This window comes from Mercenaria mercenaria, chromosome 9 (genome assembly GCF_021730395.1).
Source record: "Mercenaria mercenaria strain notata chromosome 9, MADL_Memer_1, whole genome shotgun sequence".
In the NCBI taxonomy this organism is placed as follows: Eukaryota; Metazoa; Mollusca; class Bivalvia; order Venerida; family Veneridae; genus Mercenaria; species Mercenaria mercenaria.
The window spans coordinates 48,700,947-48,727,318 of record NC_069369.1 but is presented as its reverse complement, the minus strand read 5'-3'; the positions used below and the strand labels follow the sequence as shown (position 1 = coordinate 48,727,318).

Genomic DNA, 26,372 nt, shown 5'->3' with positions numbered 1-26,372 from the left:
TCTGTTAAATGTGAACGTCTATTCTCCATTTACAAATTATGATTACAATTTGCTATATGTTCTTTTCTTTACTTTTTTTTCTTTACGTAAACATTGTATGTGTTTATCACGTGACCATGAAATAATTAATATATACAATTGTATGTATGTAACGAGATACTATGTATGTATAAGTTACTGAAATAAAATTATATTCTGTTCTATTATCGCAAATCTATTTTTAGAAGCTTTATTGGCCATGATTAACAATATGATTTATGAGCATGTAACAACTGGAATCATTGAGTTTGTTGCTTTTCGAACTTTTATTTGTATGCACACCGAAAGATAGAGTTAGATACTGATGTTCAGTAGCATTTAAAGTATTGTGCAAGTCGGTTCGTACGTTCATGATATAAATCTAAACGTACTGGAATATATAAAATGGCCGCCAATTTTAATTTGCCACGCCAATATGTGGCAAAAACAGCAAGTACTTCTGTACACGCTATCTTAAAAATTCTTTCGCAAAAGTAAAGTACTTCAAATTCTGATGCATGCCATACTTTTCAATTTGATTTTATGCCACCAACAAAGCAGCAGTCAACATTAAAAACTTAACTTTCCCATGGGAAATGCTATTTTCCCATAGGAATGCGGTCTTTTCCCATGGGAAATCTAAATGCGCCACAATCTCCAACGGATAAATATGAAACTTCCAAAGATTAGAATTGATGATATTTCCGACAGACTGTTATTTGTGCAGTTCTCTGTTTTCCCCACTTTGCTGCTGTATATCTTCAAACATGACCACTAACGTCGTCTTTTAAGAGAACGCAAACTGACAAACTTGACAGGTTTTCTAAGTAGCGCTTTTATGTAAAAGTACAACACGACTAAAAAGCTTTATTTTCAAACTTGTCTTAACATTATCTTTCCACTGTTACATAATTTGTAAAGTTTATTCAGACGTCTCACCAGATGCGAAGGATTTATGAATTCAAAACACGTAAAACTGAAGCCGAGGTTCAGCCGTAAGTAAGTGCATAAACACCTACATTTGAGCCGTGCCATGAGAAAACCAACATAGTGGGTGTGCGACCAGCATGGATCCAGACCAGCCTGCGCATCCGCGCAGTCTGGTCAGGATCCATGCTGTTCGCTTTTAAAGCCTACTGCAATTAGAGAAACCATTAGCGAACAGCATGGATCCTGACCAGACTGCGCGGATGCGCAGGCTGGTCTGGATCCATGCTGGTCGCAAACCCACTATGATGATTTTCTCATGGCACGGCTCATTTAAGAAAATGTCAGACAGTTCTCCGGATAAATTTGAAAAATCGTACAAAATTTCAATCGATATCGATTCCTTAAAGGGTAATGTCATTTCAAAATATATAACATAAACCTTAAGAAGTTGGTCTTTTTTCCTAAATCCTGCAAGAGTGGTAAGAGGGAGTAGACTTCCTCATTACTGTCTTTAATTTGCGCTGATTTGGGACAAGCTATTGAGTACATTGGTGTACATGGTATGGGTATGGAATCTATCTGTACGTTTAAGTTGAGTTGAAAGTTTGGTATGTATGAGAATCGCACGTCCCAAACGAGTTTAAACCCAATTTATATACATGTAGGTCATTGACTGTTCCAACTTTCTGTAGATTATTGGAGTCATACATATTATGCTAAACTTGTACGAGAGTTGAGGTCATTTAGCGACTTTTCAAGCCTTCTATGGTTAAGGAAGAAGACCTGGGATTACAAAGAGTAATCTAAATTGACTTATTATCTGAATCACTACCGAGAGTCATTAGTTAGTATTAAATAGCAGATTTAATTTTTAGATCAGTCTGTTAACGATTGTTACAATGTCACTAACGTATAATAATTCAATTCCAAATTACGTTTTTCTAAAAACGCAGTTTATTTCGATGTGACCTGTGACTCTAAAAGATTATTCATATTCTTTTCCAAACTAGTGTAAATGTAAGAATTACGTTTACAGTAAATTACATCATACATGTAATCCATTCAGAATTATGTACGCCATCTTCTGACGATAGAATAGTTTAAATGGATTAACCCACAAATATAAGGCGAAAAATAATTTTTGTCAATAATCCATAAAATGTGAGTACTCTGAAAGTGGCTAGTGGTACAAACTTATCAACATAAGATCTTTGCAAGATATTCTTACGATCAAAACAATATCGTGCATAAGGTAGTAAACTGTTTCAACGCTTTTGAAATAATGCATTCATTTTGCATTTTTACCAATATCCATATGTTTATCCACTATATCATTTTTCAGTGTCACAGATACATTCTTTACAAAACTTCGTGGAAATTTTGAAGAGTTTCACCCAAACTGGGCGAGTAGCTTTAATATTCGTTCAGGGACATACTTGTATTGAACTTTATTGACATTGCAAATCATTACACTTAAAGTTCAAAATCACCGTAAAAAGAACGCATCAATCTGACTAAAGTACTTGATCTTCTAAACGAAGATCTGAGAACGACCCATTCACATTCGTCTTCTGTATATTTTGGATTTCCAGTATTGCTATTTTTATTTTATCCAATCAGACGACTTGTTCGAATGTCAAAGAGTAAGAAAAATGTGCAGTCATTCCAGGGCTCGAACCCGGGACCCCTCGCTTACAAAGCAAGTGGCCTATCGACTGAGCTAACCGGCTATCTGATACATTATGACATAAGAATTGTAAATATCAAAAGTCAATGCTACAGGTAGATTTGCAAGATGTTGTAAGTTAGGCTCTGATTGGCTAGCGGAAGGGTCGTCAGAACGAGGCAATGAATAGGTCGTTCTCAGATCCTATGCGTAGCGTAATAGGATATGTACTTTAGTCAGATTGAAGAACGCATATAACTTTGTAGATATGTAGAAAATAATCTTATGTACCCATTCGCCCATTAGACTGACTTGAATGGCCAAATATTGTAGTCACGTGTTGAAAATTTAAATACGTCGGAAACAACAATGGCGGATCATTCAAAGTGTCGGGAAAGCGGAGCCGACCAAAATTAAAATAGATTTAGCGTAGATAGTGGCTATTCGTACGGTCCTCTGAGGCTATTCTATCTTATCATCAAACCACGGGACGTAGACATTTGGCGCGTCAAACCACTATAAAATATCAATAGACTGAAGTGTAAAAAGAGAGTTAAAAGCAAGAAAAAATAGCTTAGTTAAAAGTAAAAGTATAAAGTAGCTATCAGGCAGTTTAAGGTGAGACATAATCAATACAGCAACTCAAGGGTTGGGAGATGGACAACAGCAGGAGGGAGATAATTCCAGTTATAAACTTATCTGGGGAAAAAGAATACTTTAAGTAATCTGTAGTTGCTGTGAATATATTGCAACTGGGGGAATGGAGGTGACGTATTGGACGAATGAGAGGGAATAAGAAACAAAGACAAATATCAAACCGGGAATGCCACGTACCAAAAACGCAGCCTCCACAAAACGAAACCCACAGTACACAGACGTGCACACCACACACACACACACACGAGGACAAAACGAACAAACAAAGGAACACAGTGGGGCATCGCCTTGGCAAAAACACCACTGGTGAGCTTAAACCGGTTTATGGTGCGGGATATAGCCTTCTTTGGGGACGGCAACTAAATCATGGTAGATTTTGTACACAAGGGAAAATCTGTTATCAATACGTCGGAGATAAAGGCAACGAAGTTTGAGAGTTTGTCACTGGAGGTTTGACTGTAGTCAGCCTTAATCCAGTGTGCTGCCCGTCTCTGGACACCATCTATTTGGTCTATAATGGTGACCACACTTCAGAGCCATATTGCAGCTGGGGTCTAACAAGTGTCTGGTAAGCCATGGACATAAGGGGTTCAGATTTGTCCCTTTCTGCGCAGATACCCTAATGTTTGGTTGACCTTATCGGAAGCCTCATTGAAATCTAGTAGTATAAGATCTTCTTGTTTCTTATCATAGACTGCGTTAACCAGGTCATTTACGAACATTACTAGTGAACATGATCTTTTTCACGAAATCCATGTTGTAGATGGTAGAGGATACATTGTACTGAAGTCATTTAACTAATATATTTTCAACCGATAACTTTGCTTTTCTTTATTTTGTCAGTCGCACATCCAGAGAAGACTGAAAACAGGAAGTAATTTCGAATATAGGAAAAGGCTAATTTTATGTCTATGTGCAATATTGTAGTCATCGTATGGTGTATATTAGTTACAGAAAGTGTTCCGTTATAGCTAAATAACAGTTTTCAACTCTATCCAGTTGAATAGCTGAATTCAACTACATCCAGGTCATACCTCGGGGAGGAACTTTCAGTCGTTGCTCATAAAATATAAGTATGAAATATGAAATAAGGTAATACATAAGATACAGACATAGGTAATGAAATAATAATAATGAATACGGCTCTCCCGTACGAATAATGAAGTAAGATAATACATAAGATACGGATAGATACATTAACACAAACATGTAATAAATGTGATCTGCTAGTTTGTTTATTTATTTTAGTTTTGTAGAATGTATCTTTTATATATAAAAAAAGAAATCGGATGAAAATATATCAGTTGAATGACTTCAGTACAATGTAATACAAAACTGCCGTCCGAATTGCCACCTGCTGGCTAAATCGCTATTCGTACGAATAGCCGCTTCATTTATCGTATGCAAATTAGCCGTTTATGACTCCTTACGGAAATCTTACGGACGTATCCGAATGATGGCGGTTGTGTCACTGAAATCAAAAATTAACATTTGTGTATCCGTCTCCTCCATTTCAAGTAAAATTATCTAGCCAATGTCTTCGTTAACGGAAGTTTAATGCGTTGCTATAGAAACAAGTGGAAGAAGTATTGTATTCCCGTGCAATACAAAGTCCCCTTCTGGAAGGCACCTAATTTTCTCTACTGTTGTTTATAGTAACAACCAGGGATGTGCCTAATTATTTTCAAAAATAATTAATTAATTCCAATTACATTGAGAATATTGCTAATTAAATTAAATTAAATTACAAGCCATTTTCAAAAAAGTAATTTATTAATTACAATTATTTTGCCAAAAGCTTTTTTGACAAAATATGCATAAAAGCAGCAAATCAAATCATTTACTTAATCATGCATGTTAATATCAGCAAACATATTGAAATTCAGTCATTCAGTTCATATCAGCAAATGTACACACTGACATTTATATAAGGCAGTATCCTGCAGGGATTAACACCTCTAACACCAGGTTTGTTGATACAACAATACCTGTCAGCTATTTACTGTCACTGTGAAAATTTCACACGCACATTGATCAGTAAAAAAGCCTAAGTAATTGAAAGTAATTAGATTTAATTGACCACTGACACCAGATCAGAAAGAAAATGCCTCCGTACGTGTTATACCCAACCCCTAGGTATTCTATAAGAACCATGGTCATGAACGGGAAAATATACTAACTCATTTCAATCGCGTATTTCATACCTAAAACACGCAGTTCAGTAAATGTGTACTATTGATATCAAACAAGCGATAATTTATCTTCCATCGTGCAAGAGTCACATTGTCTCAATATTCCATATTGCAGAGATGCTCCATATATTTTATGCTTTAGTCAACGTTAAAGAAAAAACTTGCGTGAACTCCCCTAATGAACATCCGGTCTAGAGGTCACGGCAGTGTGCACATGTTAAACGAAATGTAAACAAACAAAAAAAGAATGCAATATATTCACAGTTTTACGATAAGACTCGAAATGATGATTGAAATTCATCTTGTATATGATTTTGAATTTGAAATCATACATTGGTATACATCTATTCTGTTTATTTAATTCATTTTGCACATTTATGCTGCATATAACCATTTTAGCGTACACGTGTAGTAAAATGACGACTGACATATATACATTTTCACATCAGCCAATCAGAGTGTGTCTGTAATCTAGAACGGAACTTCACCAGGGAAGTTCAAGCAAGTTTTTGTGTACCTTTGAAAAAACTGTAAACTACACGTTGTTTTTCTAAGATAAGAAGTATTGAAGAAATGTGACCGGTACACAGCGGAAGATAAATTACTGCTTGTTTAATATTAATAGTACACATTTACTGAACTGCGTGTTTTAGGTATGAAATACCCGATTGAAATGGGTTAGTATATTTTCCCGTTCACGACCATGGTTCTTATAGAATACCTAGGGGTAGGGTATAACACGTACGGAGGCATTTTCTTTCTGATCTGGTGCCAGTGTAATTGACAATTACAACCCAAATCTAAGTCAGTAATTAATTAATTTCAATTACTTTAATTTAGTTTGGGCTTAATTATTCATTATTTTCAATTAGATCAAAATTTGTAATTGATTATAATTAATTAAATTACAATTATAAGTAGGCACATCCCTGGTAACAACAAAGGGAAGTAAATCCTAAAACAAAATCTATATAATATAAGTCCAAACAAAACTCTTTACCAGGTAGAAATAGGTCAAAATACACCTAAATATTGGATGTACAATGCATGTTGTACCGCAGAAAAGTGGTCTCGATTTTTCCCTACGGCCAGTAATAAAAAAGTTATACTATAAGCTATTTATAGTAAAACAAAGGGAAGTAATTTTAAAAACAAGGGTGCCTCATGGTGATGAACAGTTGTGCCAAGTTAAATCAAAACCATTCCATGCATGAAGAAGAAATGCTCCGGACAAAGTCATCATTGAGTTTGATCATTCACCGCTTAAGTGTGACCTTGACCTTAAACCTAGGGACCTGTTCTAGCGCATGACACCCGTCTCATGATAGTGAACATTTGTGCCAAGAAACATAAGAATCGATGCATGCATGAAGAAGAAATACTCCAGACAAACTCGTTCTTGTATCTGACCTTTGGCCTCTAAGTGTGACCTTGACCTTAGATCTAGGGACATGGTTCTTGCGCATGGCACTCCATTTGATAGTTGTGCCAAGTAATATTAAAATCCCTTTAAGGATTGTTGAGTTACAGGCTGAACAGGAAAAAAGACCTTTTGCCCTTTGACTTTCAAGTGTGATCTTGACCTGTCAGCTAAGGTACTGGGTGTTGCGCGTGACACGTCATCTCTTCATTGGGAACATTTATGTTAAGTAAATTTATAATACCTTATGGATGACAGAGTTATGGACCGGACAGGAAAAAAACCCCTGTTGACCTTTGACCTCCAATTGTGACCTTGATCTTTGCCCTAGGGATCCGGGTTTTGTGCATGACACGTCGTCTCATCATGGCGGTATTTGTGCCTTTAGTTATGGACCGGATAGGAAAAAAGCCCTATTGACCTATGAACTTCAATTGTGACCTTGACCTTTGAGGCAGGGGTCCGGTTTTGCGCATGACTCGTCGTCTCATCATGGGGTACATTTGTACTAAGTAATATTAAAATCCGTTCATGAATGACGGAGATATGGACCGGACATGAAATTGCGGATGGACGGACAGACACACGAGCGAAATGACGGACTAAAAATCGCATTCCTATAGTCCCCGAAACAAGTTTTCAGCAAGTAGGGAACTGAAAATGACCTTTCCATTACATTCGCTGTAGAATCTATAATTCTGAACTGGATTACAATTTTAAAATGTTAAAGAGAAATTATTTACTGTGAAATCTTATCATAATACAAGTAACCTGAACAGAAAATATACGTTTAAACAATTTAAGTCTAGAAAAAATAATAAAATCTCTTTAGTTCTCCCTGTCGCTGAATGGTAGTATAGCTTCGTCTGTTCTAGTGATTTTTGTAATTTCCCAGGCGTGGTTTAAGTTAAGGTGATGAAGTTATTTCCTGTGATGTGAAAATTAATCTTTAATGAATCCTAAATGCCACAAAACAGTCTGGTTGAAAAAATTTGACTTCTATGTAAATTTCTCACCTATGCTGAAACCAAGTATGATTATAGCCAGCATCCTTTATACATTCTGGTACGGTTTGTCAGCTCATGTCAGCTACTGCTTACAGAATATTTTTAACCAATATATTAGCGTGAAAAGTTGTTTTATTTAGTACTTTTATTAGATTGTTAAACTGATTGTAATTTAAGAAAACCACACAATTCAGTAAATACCATTACAAACGTAAAACTAACCTTTACATTATCGTTTAAGGAATATCAGGTAATTTTCGTGCAAAAAATCAGATTTATCCTTGAGAGAAGAAAAATACTCAACAAACTCATCGTTCACTGCTCAGGGACTTACCAACAGGAAGTTTGCAGGACACCATGTGGCAAATCATCCAGAACCAAGAGAACAGACTAACGAAAGCTTCCATTGATTCCAGTGTCTTACCGAGCTAATAAAGCTTTGTTTAGTCGGTGACACTCATCAAACATTTATGTAAGTACAAGTTAAATACCTTATAAGGAACACGAGTATAATGGACCTGGTAAAGGAACAGTTCAATCCCCTGATCTTATGCCTTCTTTGACTTATTAATCCCGTATGGGAACTCGGTTATTGATGAGAACATCGGTTATCAAGGGAACTTTTCCTTAGCCCTAAGTACGAAAGCAAGAAAACCCCTCGTTATACGAACGACATATAGAATAAAATTACTGAAACCGGAAATAACATTGAGACGCTGATGACGACAGCAGCAACGTCGGCACTATCACGGCGCTTTGTCATAGCACATACGAAAATCGCTTCATGCACATAGAATAAACACATTATTGTTTCATTTCGACGATCTTAGTTGTAATTCACGGATACGATAAAACAGAAAATATATATATCCCAAATTTACAAATAGAAACTGAAGAGACCTATATTTACTCAGATTACATGTTCGACTGTACACTATAATTGGGTATTACAATGTTAAAATAGTAAACGAAAATCTAATATAATGTGCAAATACGATTAACAATGCAACAAGTCCAGTACCTAATCCAATGTAAAAGTATACGTTAAAATGTAAATAGCAAAAATATAGTAAAATTTCATTTACTCCTGTATGTATAGCTTCGTCGTCTATGATTTTTGTAATACAGCGTTTGTCAAATACTTACTTTAATTTTTAATTGATAATCTAGTCCTAAATGCAAAACATTTTGTAAAAAAATTGACATTTATTGAAATTTTATATCTACAAGTATTGATATACGATCATATAGCATGCGGTAGCAAGGTAATGGGTAACGCAATCTTATGTCATCAGTACGCTCTTAAAAGAAGATATGTAAACGACAAATAATAATACAAAATTGTTATATTTACGACGAACATTTTGCTTGTTAAAGTTATTTAACGAAACGCGTATCAACACCATTCAGTATATACAGCAGCATTACAACGTAACACCTCTCCAGATAGGACCGTTACTAGAAAAGGAACTTCCTCACAAAAGATCAAGTTTTCCCGTAAAGTGAAACAATATGACCCTTTGAGAAACTCAGTAAATTGTCGCTAGACAACTGTGTCGTTAACAAACCTCGGTACAAGGAACTATTCGCTATACGATATAAGAACATCGTTATAGGCAAAACCTTTGTTAAAGGTCCTAGCGTCTAAAGCGGTTTTTACTGTAGTATATAATTAGTATTTATATAAGCAGGAACTGTCGTGAACAAGATTAAGCATCATTTGTAAATTATTTGTGAAGTTGCGTCAAATGTGACATCATCAGCTAGTGTAGGACTGCTGCATGATATATATTACCCACATTTGCGCCCTAACCAGAGGAGGGGGTCATTTATGAAGACTAGACATCACCCGTCCATGCTTACGATAAAATAAACAAAAGTGTATAAGAGTGTGGTATGTTAAAACGCGCGTAAGTAAGCTATAACAAAACCAGTTGTGTTGATTTTTTGAAATTTTTAATGTACATGGCTAATGAAGCCCCTAGAAGGCCATGAAAAATATGCTTGTACCGATACTTGTCTTACGGGAGCGTTTCAGTTTATAATGTTCTGAATTCCCCTAGCACTATAAAACATTCGCCTGCCCGCTTAGCTCAATAGGGAGAGCGCAGATTAAAGGTTCTCGGGCTGCTAGTTCGATCCCCAGGCGGGGCGTATGTTCTCCGTGGCGATTTGATAAAAGACATTGTGTCTGGCATCATTTGTACACCACCTCTGTTTCCTGTGGGTAAGTTGGCAATAACTTGCGGAGATGAGGTTTGTTCTGGTACAGAATCCAGGAACACCGGTTAGGTTAACTGCCCGCCGTTACATAACTGAAATATTGTTGAAAATGGCGTTAAACCCAAAACAAACAAACAATAAAACATTCTGACGTCCCTCCATATTTTACATTATAGACAGACAGCCTATGATATATTTCTATTGGTCTATATACGTCTTGGTCTTTAGTGCAGCTGTAAAGATATTTGGATACATGCGTATATGGTTCTCTATACATGTCTTTATGTAAAAGGGTGTATATATATATATATACACACGAGCATTTTTGTGTTTTACATTATATACCTTCTGTTGCCTTTTTGCGTATGTTAGGGTTTCACCTGGCGGGGATAACTTTTACTTACACTGTCCTGTGACTTTGAAACATGGTGGGGGTAAGAGTGAGGTTAGGTGCTTCCTGATGAACAAAACCAGTTGCATTTCCTGATGAAAGTGCCATCTGGTCAGTGTGCAGTTGGTTCAGCTTTGTCCTATCGAGTAAGATATAACTATTGGATAAGAAACAACAGATAAAGACTTAATTCTTGCAAGGGCTCGTTCCACATGAACTTTATGTCTGGCAATCCTTTCAGTTAATTTAATTTTCGTTGAGCTCATTTCAGTGTCACATCGATAAAATGGCGGTATGTTTAACTTAAACCCTAACTCTTCAACTTCCTATACCGATATACCGAACTCAAAACGTTACATATTTGATATTTCGTATTTTCTGAGAGTGACTTTACTTTAAATAAGAGTGTTAGGGGAGGAGAGAGAGGTAAATATGTAACCTACCAAGAGTATTACTACAGTACTTAGTAATGAACTGCTATCCTGATTTCAAAATAATACTATCAAAGGTAAACTACCACGAAATATATTTAGACATTCGTTTATTGTTCCTGATGCTTTGAAATGTAGGCAGAGTACGAAAGTCCCAAAGACGAAAGTATGTACCATCTATAGTGAGGTCAGCCACAAAGCAAATAACAACAAAGGTTGATATATCAAGAAATTTTGATGTATTGTACTTATACACACTACAACATCACAACAGGACAGACATATATGTGGATATTTTGTGACTGGAAATTGCATCATTTATCAAACATGCAGTATCTATGGTCTACAGTCGCAGGGAGTAAAATGTGACTGCAATGTATGATTAAAAAAAGAATTTTTAGACGATCCGTATCCTTTCATACATGTGTGTTGGCATGTTTGTTTTGAGTTTACGCGTTTAACAGATTCGTATAACGCGGCAGTTTAATACATGTCGATCTGTACCAAAAAACCTCATCTCCGCAAGTTATTGCACTACACAGAACAGGTGGTTACAGAGCCAGACAAGTTTTATCAATCGCACGAGAACATAGCCGCTTGGACGAACAGCAGCCCGAACCTGTCTATTCTGTACTAGTAAAAACATGTTCTCCGCAAGTAGCTACCAACTTCCCCACAATCATGAATCAGAGATGGAGGACGAATGATTTCAGACACAATGTCTTTTATCAAATCGTCACGGAGAACATACGCCTCGCCCAGGGCTCGAACTCGCGATCTGTAGATCTGCGCTCTCCTTATTGAGCTAAGCGGGCGGGCCCTTTTATACATGAATATTTGGAAAAGCAACCTGTATATACGATAAAATATGCTTTGCAGTCACATTTTACTCCCTGCGACTGTAGACCAGAGATTCTGCCTCTGATCTATATACGAAATATATCAGTGTTAAACGGTAGTAAAACAACAAATAAAATATGTGAAAAGATCCTTTGGAAGCATAGAATGCAACCAAGGAGAATAATAGCAGACTCCCTTTTATTGAGTCTGTTCATGAAAGGTAATGAAATATGCAACACCTCTCACGCCCCCTAGCACCGGCTTAAGCGGAACTCTATTACACATATATTGAATGGACTCCATGATCCCAAAGGACCAGAAAATATAACAAAACTGAATACAAGTACGGGGAGATTACAAGTCACATTACTATCATTAAACGTGGTATATAAGTTAAGGAAAATTTACTGGATCAAAAAACAAAATATCTTTATTTTTGGATTTGCTAATATAAATTAAATGCTATTTCGCCAATATGGCGAGTTAGTAGATCACTACTATCTGCAAACGAGTTCAAAGAGAATAGACCTAGAGCTAAAATGTTCAACAGCTTATGCGAAATTTATTCGTGGTTAGAATCGAAATAATGTGTTCGTATATTATTTCATTGAATAAAGTACTAGTAATCGTTTCGGTTCGTAGCACGAGAAATTCGCGATCATCTTTATTCGAACGACTGCATGTATTTTATTCACTGATCAAATATAAGGGCACGTTTGTTATTTCTTGAATAATAATAATGGTATATTGAACATAACTGAAATATTCACTCAGAGTAAAAAGTGCCAATACGTTAAAAAGACAGACACTATGTAGTGGGCTATTGCAATACACTTAGTTTAAACGATATTTATTTTGAGATCACATACACATAACATGTACAACATATTTTTTGAGTTCGAATACATGGATTGGAAAACAAGCTAGTGCCTTATACAAATTCCTTTCAAAAAGGAATACACTTGATTTCCAAACAAGATAACAGTAGCATTTTACGTTCATATGCTATTACTGTTTTAATGGACCAAATGAAAATATTATCTAAAATTAGGATAGTCACTTCAACTAGATTATTCAAACAGCGTATATCTTAATTGCAACACAATCTTTAAAGTATACATACGGAAACAAATATCGAACGTAATAGAAATATCAATAGTAATACAGTTTGAAGTTTTGAAGTTTATTCAAATATATTCCACTGGGCTATAAGCCCACGGTGGCACACATATACATAATATAAACGAACAGTGGTGATATACAATATATATGGGGAAAGTAAGACAAACATAATTTTCACAAATATATAAAAACGTTACAAAACAGAAAGTTGTATACCAAAAAAACAAATCTATGATATCATATAGAGAAATGCATAAGACACTGGCCGTATTATGTTTGATATCCCAAATTTATCAGTTAGATCTATTAATTTAATGAATTCCATATACATAATTATTTACAACTCAAATATAATTATAATTATTTACCACATTTCATGAACATATCTAAATTTTATTACTACCATAATCTTACCGAAACGAAAAGTAAGATTGATGGACAAAATGGAATAGCAAATATAATTCAGTTGATTTGAACGATCTTCAACCGATGGATATCAACCTTACCGGAAAACGAATTTAAGATTGATCAAGGTCTCTGGTGTTAAATATAATTCACATTCTACAACTAGAAAACATTACTTCAAGCTTTGTATAAGAGACCTGATGATAATGTAGATTTATAAAGAAATGGGAAATCCTTCACTAAATATACACATCTAGATAATTAAATGTTATTTGTACCATAAACTATTTCATTTCGTAAAGCAAAAGCATAGTATGTATATTTTCCAAGATTTCTAATCTGACTTACGTTTTTGCATTCAAATAACTGTACCAATTTAATCATACTAGGATGTCTCCAATACTTTTTATGAATGTACTTCTTTCTAATATCTCTATACAATGAACATTCAAGAATAAAGTGAAACTCGTCTTCTGAAACATTAAATGATGAGCATTTTCTATCATTTATAGGAGTACTTACTGGCCTTGTCCATCGACCAGATTCGATTTTTAATCTATGTGAAGAAATTCTCAATCTTGACAAGGCTTTTGAATATTTATCAATATTAATTACATTTAAATAGTCTTGAAACTCAAATATACATATCGTTCTATAAAAAAAGTGCCCTCAATGAATCTTCCTAATCGACTATGCCAATTTTGAATAAAATTATCTTTAAGTCTTTGTTTTAGAACAAATAGAAAAACATTTACATCACCAACATTTTGTTGCAACCATACGTCATAGAAACCTAGTGAACATAGTAACACTTTAACAGAAGAACAGCAATTCACCTTATTGGGCGCAATTTCAAAATCACCTTTCAACAATTGATAAACTTTATAAACATATTTTCTATAATTACTATGTAACAACTTTATCCAATACTTTAATACATTATACGATTGCAATGTTTGATAGGTCATTCTTCCTAACTCTCCATATATAAAATCATTACAATACAACAGGACAAATTAAAACGTACTTAGGGATGAAATATTGCGTGTCCAGATCAATAAGTACTTTCGAACACTAGTCAAATAGCTGTCGCCAGAACATTTAAACAACCTTCTTACTGTTATCTATTTGTTGATTTATGGCCGTCTATGGAAATCTGGAAATGCCTTCTACCATATTTACGATAATTGTAAAATGTACAAAAGGATGATGCAACAATTCCAATCGGTAAAGCGAGAATCAATATACCACATACTGCACACGCCCCAGCTATCACGTGACCAGCTGGTGAAATCGGAACGTAGTCGCCGTAACCTACTGTTGTAACTGTGATCAAGGCCCAATACATTCCAATAAATATGTTAGTTATTTTTGAACTCTGATGTTGATATTCAGCAACAAACATCAAGACACCAAAAATACTTACTAATATGCCAAGCATCAAAATAAGTAGTTTTAACTCCTGACTCGAAGATCTTAGTGTCAAACCAATTATACCAAATGCTGGAACACGCTTTGCAAGATAAAACAAACGCGTTACCTTAAGTATTGTTAAATACGAAAGCACTGTGTACGCTTTTATTGCCGTCTCGGACTCAAACATTTTGCTACCACTGCTTTGCATTATAAATGCTGTCCAATATGAAAGATATCCGAACACGATGCATATCCGTATGAAACTTATAATAAATGTCTTTTTGTTCGGACAAACAATAAAACTTATCAAGTATTCTAATGTTATGACAATATTGCACAGAAAGTCAATTAGTTTCAGATATGGGTGTGGTTTCGTTAACAATATTTTCTTGTACGTGGCATTGTCCCAATTTAGGAACAGCCCTATCTTCCGCAACACCTGCTTCTCGGACTCAGTGTAATTCACATCAAATGCCGGTACGGTGGAGAGTGCTTCAGCAAATGTGGACAAAACTATCAAAAGTGATATAAATGTTGCCCATATCTGTAAATATCAAAAGGAAATAACTAGTAAAAGTGTACACGCCCTATATTCACATTCGTCAGTTCCAAGTCATCTACTTCAAAAAGAATATAAGTTCGAAATCTTGCAAACACTGAAAAGAAAGAAAAAAAATAAAACATGAATGTGATTCTGATAAAATTGAGGTCTTCTACCTAAGATTGATATCAAGCTTATGCGAAGTGTATAGAGATGCTGATTCTACAAAACAGCGCATGTGCATATATTTACCAATGCCAGTTTTGAGGAAGTTGGTTCATCCATGAACAGCCACATTTGAGTTTACGCTTGTATCTTTTTGTCGCATGAGAAAAACGTTCGTTTTATTCTCATAATCTTTCAAAAGTTTCTGTATTGTTGACATGTCATCCTCACTTTTATATAAAGCCTCCAAGCAACACGGAGCAACATGGCGTAGGGACACTTCCCAAAATTCCAATTCTTCCATGAAAGTAGTTCCGCAAATATCTTTTGGCAGATGAACTGAGCCTTTTCGAAAAGAATCAAGTATGTATGCAAACATCAACGGATTTCTGTCAAAAATGTACTCACTGTTATCATGATTAGGCATTTGTTTTTCTAGACTGGCAAGGAAAGATTCTGGAAATGTTTTTAAAATATCTGCACAACACTGAAAAACAGTTCCTCCAACATTTATTCGAACAATTTCTCTTCTGCTCAAATTACACAATTTCTCCATGTTTCACGATGCAAGTGAACTTCAAATAAATTTAATAAAAAAAAGTTGATTTCGAATTTACTCGTTCGTTGACAAATGTATTGCAACGGAGACGTAATTATCAGTCTGTTGTTTACTTCTTTTTTTCTGTTCTTCATTAAAAATTAGAATTAATCACTAAACTAAGGGTAAAATATTTTTAACTTACACTAGAAAATAAGATTTAGCTTAAAACATTCCTCAACTCTCTTGTCTCCACATTCTCAATCATTAAACACACACGTGAGAGTTGGAAAATTATGGTAAATACATTTATCTAACATTTTAACGATAGATAGTAGTCATAGCTTAAGTGTATTTCTGAACAAATTCATTTCCTTTACAAAAATGTCCGCTTTTCTAAATCCCAAAGCTATTTAACATTGACGCGGATGAGAATTTGCTTTGCTTAAATATCAATTTCAAGAGTAAGTTGTCAGTTTGTCACGGAAAAGGAATATTTTATCTTTTTAATCGCCAACCAGTCAATTTCACTAATGATTAAAAGTCAGGAACAAATGTAAACATTGTGCAATTAATGTAAAAGCACCTGTTTTACACTGTATTTATGAAGGAATGTCATCAAATAAATGAAAAAAGATTTTGTTTCAGGTGAATTAATCTATTATTCAAATACCGTTCGACATCGTTCTTGAACAAATAACCTTAAAAACCATTGAGGACAGGAAGAAACAGGCCAAAGTTGCGCCGACCTAGTGCCCTGTATTGTCAATCGATGAGTCTTTCACATGTACTATAAGACCCAGTCGAAGCTGAATGCGCAGAGTCCATTTATAAAACTAATGTGATGTGCATCAATATAGCTGAGTTGTTAACCTCTTTATGAAACGTTATATAATTTAAGGTCTTAAATTTGGCAGATTGCCATGATCCTGAATCTTAACAAGTTTTAAAACAGAAAAACAGTTTTCATGCAATATTTTATCTTTAGATAAACCAAAGGAAAATGGCCTTTAGGTTAATAATCTCCTTATAAACTAATCCTTTGCTTATAAAATGCACTTATTCTGATATAAATTCGTCTGTCAAATACCATTGGCTTGTTGGCTTGATGTAATTTACCCAGACTGTTGCTTTCATTAAGTTTCAGTTATTTAAAACCGGGTATTCACGAGTTGAAATTTAGGTAACTGGGTCAAATAACTGATACACATATGCAAGATGATACATTTTCTACTTTATAAACATAGAAACTGGTGAAAATATTTGCTTTAAGAAAATCAGACTAGCTTGTCCAGGGACAAAACTTCTTATTACCAGTATGTAAAAATAACAAAAAAAAATGATGACAAAAAGAATTAACATTTTTACTGCATGATGGATCAAATTACACAATTATATATATATATATATATATATATATATATATATATATATATATATATATATATATAAAGAAAAACATCCAATGGGTTTCCTCTATCTGTATTTCTGTCTACCTACCGGTTTCATATCATAATCATCAGGGCAGACATTTTTTATTTATTATACCTCACATAAATGTCCAATGCAAATTTCCCATTAGTTTAACTTGAATAATTTATCATATTCCCCAGTGTCTTTATATCACATGCGCAAACTCGTTATTTTCAATTTCTGCGCAGGTGATAGGATCCATAATTTCATATCACATGCGCAACAGCGTTATTTTGTTTTTCTGCGCATGTGATATTATTTTTTCATATCACCCGTTGAGAGATTGATACTTTGGCATTGATTAAAAGACGGAGTTGATAAATCTTCAGACGAGGCACTTATATAATTATACGTTAGGATTAAATTACCCTTTTCTGATGCTCTTGCATGTGCGAACACGGCCGAATTTTCTTTTTTAATGCTACGTGCAAAATATTCAATTTTTCATCAAATATTGAATCGAAACTACCACAGTAAGTTTGGAAATGATCTAACTAAGAAAATGAGTGCTCACACTTAAAATGTTTCATTTAGAAAACAGAAAGTTATCGCCGTTTTTCGAATGCTACTGATTGACGCAATGTTGAAATATTAGAATAATTATAGGAGTCAGCGATATGTAAACGTCTCGACTAAATCTATCAAAAAGGTCTTATTACAAAGCAAAGTCGCCACAAATTATGAGTGCTTACAAGTAAAGACTCTTTAATTCTGTCTTCATTATTTGGTTAGTAATTACTTTTTAATGTTAAATACATTATTATGTTGATTTTCCAGTAAAAGCTTTGACCCCTATACGTTTTCGGTATAATAAAATAAATATTGCATTCCTGAGATGTTCCTGAAATGTTCACCACTCGAAATATGAATATAGACCTCGGCTGGCGCCTCGGTCAATATTCATATATCTCGCGGTGAACATTTTTCATATCACCCTCTCAGGAATGCAATATTTATATAATGTCTGCCCTGATGATTATGATATGAAACCGGTAGATAGACAGAAATACAGATAGAGGAAACCCATTGGATGTTTTTCTTTTTTATTTATTATATACTTGTCCAGGAGTAACTTTTAATATTTTCTATAATATATATATATAACGAAATGCCTTTCAAACACACTGGATCCCGGAAGGATACAAGAACATAAAGATAAATTATAGAGTATGAGAAAAAAGCTCAATCAAGCATTTATATATCGAACTATACAGGCGGTATTTACGCCGTTGCTGTGTTGTTTTGATTTATGCTACCCTTGAAAAAGGCTTTTTTAAAAAGCCGAAAGCGCTCGGGTTTATAATTAAACTTTTGACACTGTTTGAACATATATTCTCTCTCTCTCTCTCTCTCTCTCTCTCTCTCTCTCTCTCTCTCTCTATATATATATATATATATATATATATATATATATATATATATATATATATATATATATATATATATATATATGATTTACGTAAGAAAATGGTTCACAGTGTATGAAAATGTCAAACTTTTAAGGCAAGTTGGAGCTTTCACTGTCTTATGTCAAATATAAAAATATTGTCAAATACATAATTTATGTAGATCTATATTAAAAGTTAAAAATGTCGTTTCCGAATTACCACTGGTTTAGACAAAGTTGTTCACTGTGGACAAAATCAGGAAAATTCAGGCTCTGTTTTGTTCCAAGTAAGGCTTCCCGCTCTACGTGTTTAATGACAGTCAATCTCTGAGAATAAGTTTTGATTAAGAACAAACTGATGATGGAAGGCACAAGATGAAAGTCGGATTGATATGTTTTTTCGCACAGAATAGCGAGAATGTCATCAGCTGTAGTCATTTCGAAAACTATAAAATGTAAAATTACATACATTTTGTATTTTCATGCTTTATTTAGCAGTTTTATTAAGATTAGACTCCTGTAATAAATGCGTTATAATCTTCTTCTCAGATATAGAGGTCATTTTACGTACATAGCCTTTACATGAGGATTGTAAGCCAAAACGCTTAGCTCAGTAGGGAGAGCAAATATCTACAGATTTTGTGTATACATCCATACATACATGCAATACCACTCTGCTATGGGGATGCAGATTGTGAATGCTGCATTATTTGAAGTGGGTTTACCTATCTAGGATTATAGATAGACAAGGAAAGTCAAAATTTTTCTACATTTCCCCCGAATTTGTCCCTTTTAACATCCTTTTTATTACGAGATCATCTGCCACATAAATTGGCACTTCCTGGTAAAAGTATCTCTTAAAGTATCTATTAAACAACCATGTAAGCTTATTATCGGTCTTATTTGCCAGAACGCCATTAACCTTTCTATCTGTCAAACAGATGAGCACACAGCACGCAAGGTAACCAAGGATGAAATATTTATTTACATGTATTTATTTATATTTCTCATTATCATTGAGAAACAAGCGAATGAGCTCGATTTGGCTATATTTTCAATCTAATTCCGGAGACTGAACTCATGGAGTCCCATTAAATCAAAATGCGTCAATGTAAATGGTGAAAACAAAATATAAATTCGTATATCTTCGCCTTGTAGTACTTAACGAAAAGATGTAGTAACATGCATTCGTAACCCTTTGCCTTTCAGTTCTTAACGAAAAGATAAAGTCACATTCATTTTCATTCAAATACAAGAGCTAGTTTTCATTGCTTGACAGTTAAGGCACATTTAAGTACCTTATAAAAATTCACTTCAGGCATGTGAACATTCTGCTAGACATTTTTTATTCTAATAACAAATAGTTTATTGTTGAAATGGGAGGAATATTCATGGACCAAATAATGATCACTGCACATTTGTATAATGACTTTAGTCAGTTAAAAAGAAATGTACACTGCAAGGCTGTCTTATAAATTACCGGTATATGACAGGAAAACGCTCATTAAAACATGACGTCATACAGTATTTTGATACAGGAATGATAATTACAGGAAAAAATAAAATTGTCATTCCATTAGGATGGAAACGTTTCTTGATTTATAAAGACTTGAGTTACACGATTGAATGACACAAATGATAAACTATCTAATGGGATGTCGACAATTTTACATGAGTCATTTTTGCAATGATAAAATTCATGGAAACAGAAGAAGCCTAGAAAACATACTGAATCTAAAAAGTTTAAATGAACCTACACATACAGAAAAACAGTTCGCCCTGAAACAAGACGTGAATTTATCAATATTTTCTGCAAAACTAGAGCAAACAAGCAAAAGCTGTCAAAAGTTTGAGTGAATAAAAATGCTGCTTTGGAAACAAAACAAATTCAAACACAAAACAACCAAAGCCCTGTGAGGCCATTAAATGCATTTGCTTCGTACGTCTAACATAAGTTGGTTTCCTAGCTGTCTACTACTGATTGAGAACGTGTATGTTCTTTATTTCTTTGACTGGGTAGTCCTTAAATCCCTGTTTGTGTTTAACTTAACAGTTTCAGCTCTAATTCACCACTTTGCAAATAATTACTTCCGTTTACTACTTCACGCTGGTTGTAGCATTGTCCACCATTGCTGGAGCCAAGCTTTGTTTTTGAAGCCCGGTACAACACTTTTGTAGTAGGTGGAGACGGCCGTGTTGATAAAGTACACGGTCGACATTGAGTTAAAATTCGCCTAAAAGCCATTTTGAACTTTGACGATGACAAACTGTATATGACAGGATTCACTGCGCTGTTAAGATACATCATAAGTCTTGCAAACCATATGATATTATAGTATGCTTCGATTCCAATGTGAGCCAGTTCTTCTACTGGTGTGAAGATCTGCCATAAACTCACGACTCGAATTGGACACATAGTCACAAAGAATAGAATCATTATCAATATCAGTGTTCTCACCACCTGTTTTCTTGCTTGAAGCGTGATTCGTGCACTTATATCATTTGACGTTATTACAGACAATCTGTCGGACATTAATCTCTTGATGATCCTTGAATACATGTAAACTAGAATAAAAAATGGAACGATGAAAAATACTACATTATTTGCTACAATAAAAATCTTGTGCCACAACAAATGAACAAGAGTCCGACAAACATTAACTCTGGATCCATCATAAAATGTTGCATCTTCTAAAGTTGTTATCAGTAAAAATGGTGACGTACAAATAAACGCAACAATCCAAACGAAAAAGATAATCTTAACCGTTAATGTATCAGAGCAATTAGTAAGATTTCTGAATGGATAAATGATGGAGTAGAACCGTTCTGTTGTCACAGCGATCATCGTCAATATTGACACGTGCAGCATTCCATTTTCCAGAAGAGGCACAAGTTTACCTGAAAAGAAATGAAATACTCGTTTAGTACCGGTTATGATATTCTACTAACGTGGAGACCGGTTATAAATCATCTACACTTAACATCGAGCGAGCGTTTATTTCTCTTATTCAATTGAATCATTTGTAAAGATATTTTGTTGCATCTCTGATTCAGTATTATTGAAATGTATTTTGTAGATATGTAAGCTTTGCCTGGAAATTTTAATATACATGTAGACATTCTTCTAACGTAGAGACCGGTATATAATATACACGTAATGAATATAACTCATCTACACATAACACCGGGCGAGCGTTTATTTCTCTTATTATTCAATTGAATCATTTGTAAAGATCTTTTGTTGCATCTCTGATTCAGCATTATTGAAATTTATTTTGTAGATATGTAAGCGTTGCCTGGAAACTGTAACATACATGTAGAAACATGATGTTCAAAACTCTGCTGTATCATTTATTTTGAGGGTTAAAGTTGTTACATATGTTTCATACGTGATATATCAAACTTCTTTACCATGTAGAATACAATGGACAATATACGATGATAACTAGCTATTTAACTAACTCAACTTATTGTAAACTGTAAGAAGATAATCTGAACAACAAATCTAATGTTATCAAAAACACAACTTTTATTTTCTTAGACATTGTATTTTGTATATTCGTTTGAAATAATTTGCAATATATACGCTGGTCCATTGAGATGCTCAAATTGCTTCAGTCGCTCACCTGATGAGTATCTTGACCTTTTGACCATGCTTTCAACCAAGTTTTGTGAAAATATATTTGTTATTCTTTTGCCTTGACGCCCCCTGGTTGCATCAACTCTGAATATAGTCATGAACCGAGGGTGTTAAAAATAGTGTTTGGTCCATCCAGCTAATGAGAATAAGTCGTTAAAAGGTTTTGTTTTTCTATTTCATCTTTGGCTAGCCTTCAGGCAAGCGGAAAAAGATAATATTGAGAAATACTACGGACCAAGTTAAGTGAGGTTCTTACAAGTAGTTCATCAGCAGTTGTTAAAAGTTCCTTAAACTGTTATTTCTGGTTGCATTAAAGGATTCAAGTACAATCATCGGACAAAATAGTGAGAGGTTCCTATAGGGATGCTATGGAACAAATTCGTTGAAGATTATAACCAAAAAAAAGTTCTTCTATATTTAGTTCTGGCGGTCAATAAATCGGGTCTAACAGTCCCACTACAAAAAAAAGACAGGTCATTGCATGAATGAAACAGACCAAGTTTACTGAATGTCGTCAAGCAAATCATGCGATGAAGTTTTTCTGAAAATGTTTTATACTATTTTCACATTCGTGACCGCTAAATATCAAGCAGATCTGAAAAAGGTCCATAAAAGGATGATACAGGCTATGTGTAGATGTATCAAGTCGCTCATGAGAAATTGTGTAAAGTTTTCCTACTTTTCGTCCTTATGATGCCATAAAAAAAGGACCAAGCGGTACCATTTGAATACATTCGAGAGAGGTTTACTTCTAGATTATACAGACCAAGGAATGAAAGTCCTTTAAAGGTTCTGTTTATAACATTTGCGGCACCTGCCAGAAGTCAAGTACAACTACAATGAATATTGATAGAGGATTATACAGTGTTGCTTTATTCAAAGTATGGTAAAATCCCTCATCTGGTTCATGAGAATGCGTTAAAATGATTTTATTTTAAGCCCTTTTTGCCAATCAGAGGGCTAGGCAAATCCATTTAAACAAACTGGGGAGAAGTCTATTCCAGGATGCTACAGACAATGTTTGGTATAATTTTGACCAGTGTTTAAGTATAAATGAAGACTCGACAACTACTAATAGCTCACCCTGAAAAAAGCTAAGTCGAGCTAAATAATGCATATTCTGTAGAAGAAGAGTCATATATGTATGTAAACAGCAAACAGAGCTTAACTTAGGCTAGTAGAAACTGTAAAGTATGTTTAAAAATGAAATTTAGAATACATTTTGATATTATTAATAATGTAGTTTACTTGATATTATTAATAATGTAGTTTACTTGCAGATGATTTGTTGGATGTTAACCTGTAGTAAGTGTCTTTCAGTATGTTTAAAACTTCAATAAGTATAATGTCAACAATTACATTTCTATCAGATTTTAAACAGTAAATTTTGGACATATATATGCGTTTTTGGGATCATGCGAATTGGTAAGTTAATGCTAAGAGGCGTAATTACGCCCCAGCAAACAGTCCTAATCACACTGGGTTTGCCAAAAGATTTTGAAGATGAGTACCACTAGCCTTTAAGGTTCTGAGAAATGCGATGGTTAATATTATATAAAAGACATATCTAAATATTTCTTTTTATAAAAATGACTATTTTTCTATATATTCATTCTCCTAAGAAACTTAGGATGAACATAAACACTGTAAGCATATGCTTCAAACTGACGTTGTAAAATACATAAAGGGTTGTTTAACATCAAAATCGCTATAAACCAGTTGTTTATAATTTTTAAAGTATTTCAACTACTAACAGTTTTTGTAGCTGCAAACGATTTTTTTTTTGGATATATTATTATAATACCAAAAAATACGTTTTAATTCTTGCACACAGTAAAACATGAATATATGAGCCGCGCCATGAGAAAACCAACATAGTGGGTGTGCGACCAGCATGGATCAAGACCAGCCTGCGCATCCGCGCAGTCTGGTCAGGATCCATGCTGTTCGCTTTTAAAGCCTACTGCAACTAGAGAAGCCATTAGCGAACAGCATGGATCCTGACCAGACTGCGCGGTTGCGCAGGCTGGTCTGGATCCATGCTGGTCGCAAACCCACTATGTTGATTTTCTCATGGCACGGCTCATATTATTCTAAAACATTAACACACACTAAATTGTGCTTATGTGCATGCGTCATAGTTTTATCATGACAGCAAGAAAATCATTTTTTAAATAAATCAAATTGTTTTAAACGGAAGATTTTAAAGAAACATTTTTCAGTTGTATCACTCATCAGACAGACCAGCTTTTCTGGAAGTTTTAGAAACGTTAAAACTCGGCAGTATAACCAGACGCTGTTTACATAGTGAAGAACTTGATCTGTATTCACTTATTCAAAATATATGAACTTTAGATCTCATTGTGCGAAAAGAACGGCGAACAAAATCTTTGAACCGTTTATTGCTTTTGTGCAGAAGTGGGTAATTATATGTTTTGACAGAATGTGACTCATGAACATGACATCAATTTGATAAATGAGCCACGCCATGGGAAAACCAACATAGTGGCTTTGCGACCAGCATGAATCTAGACCAGCCTGCGCATCCGCGCAGTCTGGTCAGGATTCATGCTGTTCGCTTTCAAAGCCTATTGGAATTAGAGAAACTGTTAGCGAACAGCATGGATCCTGACCAGACTGCGCGGATGCTATGTTGGTTTTCTCATGGCGCGGCTCAAATAGTCTTCATCAAAAACACAAAAATGAATAATGCAGCTGTCATGAAACATTCTACATTTCATAGTTTTGATGAAAGCACTCCAATAAGCGTCTTTGATTTATTTTCATAACAGACGCTCAAGTAGAGGAAATTCTCATACATTTGAATTACCTACTATTTCCGATTTTAACTCCTTACTTTGTTTGCGAGAATTCCAACTAATCCAAGTTAAGCAAAGAATCCACGTGACAGATGCTAAAAACTGTTCCATGAACGGCTGTAAGGTTAATGACACTGGTTAATTCAATACTTCCATAAATAAATTCTAATAAGATTTAGAAGAAGATCATTTGGAAACATAGAATGCAACCGAGCAAAATAATAGAAGACCCAGTTCGACCGAGTCTGTTAAGGAGAGGTAATGGAAAATAGAACAACCCCATCACCAGTGTCGCGTGATTATCACACAGTCGTGACCAGGTCCACGGTTTATATATGTTTTTCAAAACTTGCCCACATGCTTATTTGAAGTTATTTTTAGGCGAAAATTTGTATATATTTCAGTCATAGATTTGTCTGTTGAATACTTGTATCCAATGACATTGTCAGTCCAAGGATAATTGATTATGACCGTGTAAATGTGCACGCTTTTGCCAAATTTAACGTCATTTATGGCACTTTAAAAAAAATTGTCAATAGCAAAAAGTTGCATTTTCCGTTGATTTCTTTACATTAAAACTTGTACCAGATCACAAATATCATTTCTCGTCCAGTTATTCTTTTGTTAGCTCGACTTTTCGAAGAAAAAGTAGAGCTATTGTACTCGCCCCGGCGTCGGCGTCGGTGTCGGCGTCGTCGTTGGTTAAAGTTTTTGATCAAGTCAAATATCTCTGTTACTATCAAAGCTATTGACTTGAAACTTAAAAGACTTATTTACCATTGAAGTATACTCCAGGAGAAACAGTCCCCATAACTCTGATTTGAATTTTGACAGAATAATGCCCCTTTTTAACTTAGAATTTTTTGTTAAAATTGTTGATAAAGTCAAATATCTCTGTTACTAATAAAGCTTTTGACTTGAAACTCAAAGTAGTTATTTACTATCAAAGTCTTCACCAGGAGACACAACTTCCATAACTCTGATTTGAATTTTGACAGAATTATGCCCCTTTTCAACTTAGAATTTTTGGTTAAAGTTTTTGATAAAGTCAAATATCTCTGTTACTATCAAAACTTTTGACTTGAAACTTT

The 26,372-nt window shown here is 34.5% G+C and overlaps 2 protein-coding genes across 2 annotated transcripts; both read right to left on the bottom strand.

Moving 5' to 3' along the window:
- Window positions 1–13,167: 13,167 nt before the first annotated feature.
- LOC123562353 (potassium voltage-gated channel protein Shaw-like) lies at window positions 13,168–16,222 on the bottom strand. The gene is made up of 2 exons (XM_053550546.1): window positions 15,567–16,222; window positions 13,168–15,262 (listed from the first exon to the last, which is right to left on the bottom strand). Exons 1-2 carry the CDS (start codon window positions 15,978–15,980, stop codon window positions 14,423–14,425), a joined length of 1,254 nt encoding a protein of 417 aa, XP_053406521.1. The 5' UTR covers window positions 15,981–16,222; the 3' UTR covers window positions 13,168–14,422.
- Window positions 16,223–20,863: 4,641 nt separating this feature from the next.
- Window positions 20,864–21,355, bottom strand: LOC128559274 (neuromedin-U receptor 2-like). Its single transcript, XM_053550545.1, has one exon. It carries the CDS (start codon window positions 21,353–21,355, stop codon window positions 20,864–20,866), a length of 492 nt encoding a protein of 163 aa, XP_053406520.1.
- Window positions 21,356–26,372: the final 5,017 nt, after the last annotated feature.